This window comes from Clinocottus analis, unplaced genomic scaffold (assembly GCF_023055335.1).
Source record: "Clinocottus analis isolate CAN_PGR_092001 unplaced genomic scaffold, fCliAna1.0.p SCAF_4, whole genome shotgun sequence".
In the NCBI taxonomy this organism is placed as follows: Eukaryota; Metazoa; Chordata; class Actinopteri; order Perciformes; family Cottidae; genus Clinocottus; species Clinocottus analis.
This window is the reverse complement of record NW_027176153.1, coordinates 19,971,162-19,980,720: the sequence shown is the minus strand read 5'-3', so window position 1 is coordinate 19,980,720 and position 9,559 is coordinate 19,971,162. Positions and strand designations below refer to the sequence as shown.

The window sequence follows — 9,559 nt, the reverse complement described above, 5'->3', positions numbered from 1 at the left end:
TTACTGTTTAATTTTGTTTGATCACTGCTCTGTTTATCTATATTACTTGATCTTTATCCTTATTTACTGTGAGCAATGCTACTGTAATCCTTTAATTTCCCCACTGAGGGACTAATAAAGCATTATCTTATCTTAACTCTGGTCCTGATACCTGGGCTTTTGGATTTTCGGTCGATTCGAGGCGACAAATTGGTCAAAATCTAAACAGGAATTTAAATTTCAGGCTATAACTTGACACATACATTATAAAATAGATGCGGCCAATCGTCACAGATCCAGCTATCTGAGTGGCTATTGGCCGGATGTATCGGCGTCGGGTATCAGCGCTCAGCTCACCTCAATCTGCCATTCAAAGAGCCATTATTACAACGAGGTCATTAATTCTTCAACCGATGAGCTAATTGCTCGTTGAAATTGAATCATGTCCGTGCATCATGCAATTAAAGATCACACAGCATGCCTTTTTACTCAGCCTCTCATATGGTGTCAACTTTAACTTTGAGAATACTGTAATTAGGATGTAATTACTGATAATGATGATTGCGGTCATTACCACGTAGGTACTTATGGACGCACTCGTCTCTGTATCCAAAAATGACACCCTGGGTTTTGCATTGGACTGCTAGTATAGCCTTAATAAGAACACACGGCCACATTAGCAAAACAGTCTTTTATTAGAAATATCTTGTATAAAAATGAACATGCTCTACACATTTTGAATTTTTTTTCTATAGATAATTCATAAATATCCAGGCACTGTATTTCTTTTTTATGTTTTTTTTGTTTGTTTGTTGATAATTCAGTACATAAAGCAGACAGGATCAATCCATTTTAATAACGTACATTAACTTGCCACTTAATTTCAGTCAGCACTTACATATTCTATTTTTGTAACACAGACAAAGTGTTTTTAGAAAAATAAAGGGGAGGTAGGGGGGGTTGTGGCAAAAAAAAAGCATAAAATTGTCATATTCACAAACACAAACAATCCCACAAACAATACTTTATCAACTGATGAGAAAACAACATTTGCGGCAACACCTTTAGACTTTTGTTGAAGTTGAGAGAATCATCGATTAAAAAAAACAAAGTATTAGTTATTTATAATCCTCTGCGGTAGATTTCCTTCTGGACATAACACTCATTTCTCTCAAATTGTTCACATGACTTGTTATGAGTTTTGACATGCAACATACACATTTTTGCATCGCTGATAACATTTAATGAGAGAAATTCCAGAGTCACTTTTTTTTTCATGACAAATACTTTAGAGCCTTGGGGACAGAAATGGAGTTTACACACTTAATTATAACTTGTACATTGAGTCCACTGCTGCTCCTGTTTGAACGGGACACACTTTGAAGGTAAACGGATGCAACAGCGACGACGCCATGAAGGATCCATGGAAATAAAGCCGGGACTGGTTTTAATGCAAACGAGGCACAGGATGAAGGCACTGACCTTTATGTATCACGCAGCTGTACGTTCCGCCTCTTCATGGGAAAATGAGACGTCGTCAATATGACCGTGAGCAATAAAGTCATGTGGTTATCAATGTATAGATGAATGAAGCTAAAGGCTGCGCTTAACGCAGGCTAAATAAAGTGATTCATCTTTTGATCTCGGAAAATCTGACATTTACAAAAGTACTATTCTATTCGAGAGGAATATTTAAACAGACCCCTAAAGTGGTCTGATTGGGTCTGTTGAGAAGTAAAAAGGAGACATTTTGCATGTCATTCACTTCATTTTTAAACATTTCAGAGGTTTGCACCTTTTCCTAAACGGGTCTTCATGCTGAGGAGCTGCATGAGACTAATTTTGTACCCAAAATACTATCAAAACTCTCATTAGCTATTTCCACTCTGGCTTTCAAATTGATGAGCCAGAGAGGGAAAGAAATCTTTTTAGGGAACACAGATTACCTGTTCATCTAATCATAAGAGGTCCTCGTGTGGCGCTGGCCAACGTAACGCATCACACTCTGTAGTTTTACTATATATCTGGTGCGACGGCAGACTGTTGTGTAGTTTTATTCCTTCACGAATCACCTGTCAAGTGACAGAATAGGCGGTTATTCCAGCCCCACCGCTTTTTCAAAAAAATTGTATATCATTGAAACATTAACATACGTAAATATAGTAGACACAGAATAATATGTAAGTAACAGTTGGTGTAATTTATTTGGGGGAAATGCCAAATGCAAATGTGTTGTTATTGTCTTAAGAATCGTACCTTTTGAAAGTCGAACGAAGAGGAAAATATAAATCCCCACGACGCCTCGACTGCGTGATTTGCTTCAATAAAGCGCATGATAAATAAAGGCCAGTATATCGAGGGTGTTTTAAAGTACGCATCAACAGGTCCTTCAGGTCCCGGCTGACATTAATGAAGTCGTGTGTGAACTATGAAAAGGTATTCCACGGCCATTTGCTTTGATATTTGTTCTGAAATGACTCTTTTCTTCAGCAGAGGGGGTAAAACCCAGTGGGGTTAATGGCCCAAAAACCCAAAAATGACATCTCCACTGTGAATGACAACCATGACAAATGTTGCATTCCAAAGACGTTGACGACACGGCACAGTACACGTGATGCTCCCACACGCATGCTCTGGGACTGTACACTAGGTTTGCCAACAACATGATGGCATCATCATCATCATTATTTTTATGAAACATTTTTCACAAAAACTTCAACGAAAGCAAAAAAAAAAGAAGAAAAAAAAAGAGAGAAATTTCCTGGGCTTTATTTTCCAGGTGTTTCCAGGTGTGGTTGGTTGATGTAGGAATACTGGATGTGCTGTAAGGCATGTACAGTTTGAAGATTACTGCAGCGTTCAACCCCAATAATATCAGGAACCAAAAATAATGACGTCATTTGTATATATATATACTGTTTCATCTCGTGGACTGCATTTGACTTGAAAACACAACCTCCCCCCCGCCCTCCCTGTTTTTTTTATTTTTTATTTTTTATTTTATAGAAATGAGACAAACGATGCCGCCTCAGATCAGAACAGAAATTGTGTGCTTTACACTTCAGAGGGAAAACATACTGTCGACTCGGAGCGGTTCACTCTCAGCCTGCTTCTGGGAACGCCGCTGCTCGACGTGTCTCAGAAAGGGTGGGAAGAAGGAAAATTAACTGTCCCCATCTCCCTTAAACATATTCCATCTCCCTCCTGCCCCCAAAAAAAACAACTGCTAATTTCTCATAAACTCGCCATTCGCTGCCCTTTTGCCTGAAATCTCTAGAAAAATATGACATCCGTTCTATTTATGGAGTGACAAATTCCCATCTTTCCACCCCCCTACCCTCCTCCCTCTCTCCTAGTCCTTCTGCGCTGTTGCAGCTTTGGAAGTCGTCCAGTATTTCCCCCTCTCGGTATTCCCCATATTCCCGGTGATTTCTCCTCAGGCAGGCACCCGGCTCCGCTTCCTCTTGTTCGTCTCTGGCTTAGATGGCATGGTTACTGTAGCTTATGTATGTCTGCTTGGAAGCCAACGCTGGAGGTAGGAGGCAGAGGAGAAAGAAGGAAAGGGTTAAAGAACCAAACGGGTGAGATTCATATAAGGCGTGCAGCGGTAATCTTTCAGAGCACGTGTTGGTGTCCAGATTGATGGGAAGCTCTATTTATGGATACCTTCATCAAATGAGTGCAGGTGGAACCAATCCTAATAGCAGGGCGCCGTAATGGGGAAGCTGTATTTACGGCGACGACGCCCCCTCTGTCGTTGTGTTACATTTAGACAGAAATGGGAGACAGAATTTGCGAAATCTGAAGGAAAAAAGATTGATTTCGAAACAAGCTGTTGCAACAATGCATGAATAATAAAGATCGTAAAAAAAGATTCAGGCTTTTAATTAATCTTCTTTTAGTTTGAAATGAATGAAACTTCACTCAAACAATACTGAAAATAAACACTCATCATAATTTCTAAGAGCTGAAATTGACTTCTTTAGATTTACTGTTCTATCCAAACAACCCAGAAAAAAAAATCAATGTACAAAATTCAATGAAAATGGAGAAATCCTCACATTTAAGAAGCCTGAATCTGAGATTTGGGGGAAATTCTGCTTGGCAACAAATGCCTGAAACAATGAATAATCAAAATAGTTACTGATAATTAATTTCTGCCAATCCACTCACTTCTGTGAAACTATATTTTACACAACTTCATGCTCGTTTGGGGGGGGGGAGAAGAACTACTTTCGGGTGTTAAAAGTGAACCATTGAATTGTTATGGAACATGATAACATTACATTTTAACATGTCACCATGAAATATTAGTCAATACACAAGTGATGCAGATGGATTTACACTCATAGGCTGCCACACTGCTCATATCATGTGTGAGTGCCTGCTATTGCAGTGAAAACAGGGAAAATCAAAATGTTTTCTTCACAGCTGATCACCTCATTTGATTCTGTGCAATCTTCCGGAGCCACCGAGCAGATCACAGCATTGGTATGAATTAGTAACACTTTTTTTTTAAAAAAAAGCAAGTCTTTCACTGCATGCAAAGACCTGACGGTTCCTCTGTGCACCAGGCAAGACATGCAGCAGTCACGTGTGTCACGGTAACGTGGAGAATCGCAAAGCACATCAGACAACATGTGATCTGACTTGGCACCGCAAGGGTTTCCCATCAATGTTTGATATCGGAGCTCATTATTCTTTCACACTCTTTTTTTTTTAATGTTTCGTGGATTTTTTTCCCTCCATCAGCTGTGAATAAAACACACAAGGGAGATGGCCGCCTGGTGAAACACGACCGTCACACGGTACAGTAACTGTGTGTGTGTGTGTGTGTGTGTGTGTGTGCAGCCATGCTCCGATGCACACGCACACACACACAGGGTGTACATGTGTGTGCCTTTTTTTCCATTTTTTTTTTAACAAAAAAAAAGAAATAAAACTGTCCTCAGCCAGCATGCTTGGTGTGGTGGTAATCACACCACCAATCTGCCAATCTGCCCACAGCAGCCTCGGCTGATTGAATATGTCAGAGGGGATGAATCCAATCAGAAGGAAGCTGAACGGCAAAGTCGGGGGTGCTGTATAGAGGAGGGACTTGTAACGGTAAATGTTTCCATACACTTGTTTGATGCCACGTTGGCTGTATGAATGGCTTTCGGGTGGGTTTGGGCATTCTCTCTCCATTTCATCCAAGAGAAGCGTTGATAAATGAACCTTATTTGAATATTTATGTGCTGCGAGGCCAAGATAAAGAATAGATGGTCCAGAAAGAATTGGAGCTGGCAGACCCATCTGTCTTTCGCCCGGTCCCTCTTATTGTTGTTGTTGTGCCGTTAACGCGGATCCCTTCTTTTGTCATCGCGGTAACAAATTGCAGGGGGACGCGCGGCTATCGCTCGTCCTGCACTCAGACAGAGTGATGTCATCTTCCCCGCGTTAACAGACTTGCTGATTTGCCTTTTCTTTTTTTTTTTTTTAACGGCACTTGTCAGCCAATATTGTCTACCCAAGTTAATGTCGGTTGGTCAAGGGTGGGTTTTGTGAGGGTGCGATTGCTGCCTCGTGACATTCAGGGTGCTGCATTTAAGCCAAAGGGGGAGAGAAGAAGGAGGAAGAGGAGGAGGGGGGGCAGCCGGGATGCTTTTGTGAGTAGTATATAGGCAAGCAACGGGAGTTGTGGTGAACATTAAGCAGAAATCAACAGGGAACAAAGTGGTCACAGATGGAAAAAAAAGAAGAAGAAAGGGCAAAGTCATTGTCTTATCAGGTTACCTGAGAGTCTAAAGTCCCTCACAAGGCTCTCCTCCCTCAACACAGTCTGACACATAAGCACAAAGAGCAGTTGTTAGAGTCACAGTTCAAACCAGAGGGCGAGATCAGCGCCTACAAACGGTCTCTGTAATAAAATAAGACACAACGACTCCATTATGAGGTCGGGGGGAAGAAAACAACAACAAAAAAAAAAGCATGAACAAAATGTGTGGGCGCGCAAGCTTTTCAGTCTAATACACATCATTCTACACTGTTCGGCCTGTCAAGAGTATAGAATCAGGACTTTCAGTAATCAGAGCGTGTGCGGTGGCTTGATTGGATGTAACTATGCCCCCCCACACAGGGACAGCCGCCGCAGACACTTCATCTTGGTGATTGAAATCGCCTTTCTTTTCCCCAACACTGAGCTATACCCGTCCCTTCAGTTCCCTTTTCAGGAACCAGAGTAGTGCGGGCACACTGTCACACCTCCTGATTCACATGTCCAGTGTGGCCTGAGTTAGTGATAATGGGGAGGACAAAAAAAATGGATGTTCCATGTAATCCAAATACCTAAAACAGAAAAGTAGCTTCTTCTCTTTTGTCGAGCACGTTTCTTTGTATTTCACAGCACATGTGCTGCCATAGGGCCGCCCACTGTTAGTCGATAAGTCAACTACTTGGTTGTTTTGGTCTTCTTCAGTCAATTAGCCAATTGTGTGATGCTTTTTTTTATGCTAAATGACTAATTTCTAAGAATTGTCTGAGCTCATCTGTGGTAAACGGTCAGCCTTTCTGTACTCACACAGTTTGTTTCATAACATCTGCAATGGGTCAAATATAACAATATAATATCACTTAAGCTACAGCTGATATGGTACCCTGGTTCATTGTATGCTTCACATAAGGCTGGCTAATTCCCCAGAACTGCTGAAGTGCAAAATCACACTGGCATCAGTTATATTCCTATAAAAGAAGTTCATTATTTTCAAGTGGACATGTGTAATCTATACTTTTCAGAGGGAGAAGCAGCTCATTGCGTCAGCATTAAAACAGCTCTTGGTTAAGATTCTCTGCAAGACATTTTGCCCTTTCCTTTTTTCTCTTCAGCGCCCCCATCAGGTGTCGTACCAACCTTGTGTTTCAAGACTTTCGCAGAGTTCAGACTTGGCTTCTCCGTTGGGCCTCAGGCCGCCTTTGGGGTTGAACTTGTTGGACATCGTGGCCGCGGTGACCACAGCCTTCAGGCTGCGCTTTCGCTTCGGTACGTTCTGCTCCGGGTGGAAGAGAACCACGTAGACCTTGGGCATGTAGAGCATCCCCAGAGAGACCGACGCACTGAGGCTCACGGAGATGGTCAGGGTTGTGGTCTGGATGTACATCTGTGTGATGGATGAGACACGAGCCAACAGAATCACTTGTTAACCTTTTGGAAAGTGTGTGCAAAACTCCTCTCGCTCCCATTTTAAGTGCCATCATGCCCCACATTTAGACAATCTTTTGGCATAAAATAAGTAATTTTTCCATTTTTGAAGCGAACAACACATTTTTTTTTGACTGAAACTCCTTCGTCAACTGGCAAAGGCTTTGTTTGTTGTTGCAGATTCTGATTCTTTAGGTCCTAATCTTTCCAAAAAGGTGTCTTATTGACCGCTCCAGGAGGCATTTTTGGGGAATCTGGTTCATATGATGCTGGATGTTCATAATTACGATCAAACTATCTTTTAAAAGTATTTTTTTTTTGCAGATATACATTTGTTTCCCCCAAGACTTTGCTAAAAAAATGCATACAATAAACACAAGTATTGGAATTAATTTGGGGTTCTTTCGACGACCCAAACAGAGTTGAAAGGAGGTCTGGTGACACTGACCGATGGACAACGATGTCTCAAGTGAAATTGAACACATTGGAGAGCCGGCACCGTTTGAATAAGTCCATCAAGGAAACTCTAATTCATGTCTTTTATTTCTGAGAGCCAATTTTCTAATAAAGCTGGAGGAAGAAGAATGGTTTATACTTTCTGGGCCATTTGATGGCCAGACATGTAATGCTTTAAATAGACGGAGGCTTTTAAAACATTGCCTCAAGGACAGACACTGCCTTACGCAAGTAATATTTGAATAGTAGATGGTAACATTTTCAAATCGCAGCTTCACATGTGGGAGAACTTTACCTTGAACAGCACAGTATCAGAGTGCCCTTTATTTTCATTTCGACGCTCGGTTCATCACCCCTGAGCTCTGCTTTCATCGACGTGTTCGCTTGTTTGTGATACATAACTAATAGCAGTGCCCCGTGTCTGTGTCGTCTGCACATAGATGTCTTCACCCCGAGGTTTTAGACTACGGCAGAAGAATTGTGTGCTTTCTGAAGCCAGTGACAGCTGCAGCTCACAGCTGGGGAGCAGATATATGGCCACAGGCAACCGCTGTGGAGCGGAGAGAAACATCCTACAGCATATTAAAAGTGCCTGCAATGGATTTTTCATTCATGATAATCTTCCCAGAGTCCATCTCTGATTTATTGACGTGGGTGAATGTGGTGAGTCAGCGCACAGGGGGTGTTCAAAAATTATATTAAAGTAGATTATAGTTGATGTCGATGCAGTCATATTACATGTGAAAGCGCAATTTCTTTAGATAGCGAGTGAACTTCCAATAACAAACGTTACAAAAAGAAAAGTGACACATTTCATCATCATCCCACTCCATCTTTCACTGTAATCTGGTGTCAAACCCATTAATTAGGGAACAGTTGACTTTGCCTCTTGGAATAAGATGGCAGGGGTCCCCAGAAGTTGATGAAGTCAAGGCGGAGAGAGAGTACAGTGGAAGCACAGCTGGCAGACATCCGTCAGCGGCTCCTGCCTGAGGATTTGTCTGACATTACATTTGCAAACGTCACAAATGACGGAGTCTTTTGGCATGGGGATCGCCCACCGGCTGCTGCACCACCAGCATGTCAACAGTTATGAATTGTGTTTCCCAGTGTGGGGGGGGTCTTGACATATGTTGTTTGTATATCAGCTTGTGTACATTGTCGCATTTCAAGATGCTTACAATTTTTACTTACATATTTTTTTACAAACCTTTGCAGCACCGTGACGAAGATGAAGAAATCAGCTGCAGAATACGATACCACAGCGTTCTTTAAGGCCTCCGAGGGTTTTTATATTCGTACTATTGGTAAGATTTATTTTACAGGGCGCTCAGTTCAAAGGGGGGAAAAGCAAAGATGTACAATATGAAATAAATAGCACGACTTGTCACACAGTGACAATGATACATGTTGATGTAATAAACAAAAACTATACAAGCCTTGCACAAATTAAGGCCCCTAAAGCCATGTCGGTTGAGGAAATAAGATGTCAGTGCCAAATGGAAGTGAGGGCATTGTGTTCCATCGTACTGCGATGCTAGCAGTCCTTGGTGAAGGGGGGTTGGTGGGGTGGGGTGGGGGGGGGTTGTAATCTCCTGAGAAGATTACACATGGCCTGTGGTGAGTTCCGAACAATATTGCTGCCCCTCAGGAGAACAGAGGGGAGTCACTCTGTGAGCAGAGCCAAAGACCCTTGTCCACTTCTATCGGCCCCGGTGACATAAATTTTCTCTGACACGCCGATATGATTGGCAATCTGCTCCATCGGTACAGCGAGGGGGGGACGGGGCCGGGGACAGGAGCCTCAGAAGGCTCGGGCCATTATGAAGTTTCTTCGATGCAGGATTGCTCCTTTTATGTCATTAGGCATCAGATCCTTCGTCCTGACAGCTGCCAGAGCTGTCCCTACCTGCACGCAGAGCACGCAGACAGGAACACACTTCCACA

General features: G+C 42.3%; 1 protein-coding gene across 2 annotated transcripts in view; it reads right to left on the bottom strand.

The window, feature by feature from the left end:
• Positions 1-3,008: 3,008 nt before the first annotated feature.
• The window catches only part of LOC137800217 (metabotropic glutamate receptor 4-like), a 122,396-nt gene continuing 115,845 nt past the window's right edge, over positions 3,009-9,559 (bottom strand). Inside the window, exons 9-11 of one of the 2 annotated variants that reach the window (XM_068597301.1) lie at positions 6,869-7,115; positions 5,755-5,800; positions 3,009-3,508 (exon numbers count right to left, since the gene is read on the bottom strand). In XM_068597301.1, the coding sequence (XP_068453402.1) occupies positions 5,763-5,800; positions 6,869-7,115 (285 nt within the window). In that variant the 3' untranslated portion in view covers positions 3,009-3,508; positions 5,755-5,762. The remainder of the gene's footprint in view (positions 3,509-5,754; positions 5,801-6,868; positions 7,116-9,559) is intronic. The other variant, XM_068597300.1, reaches the window with a different exon arrangement.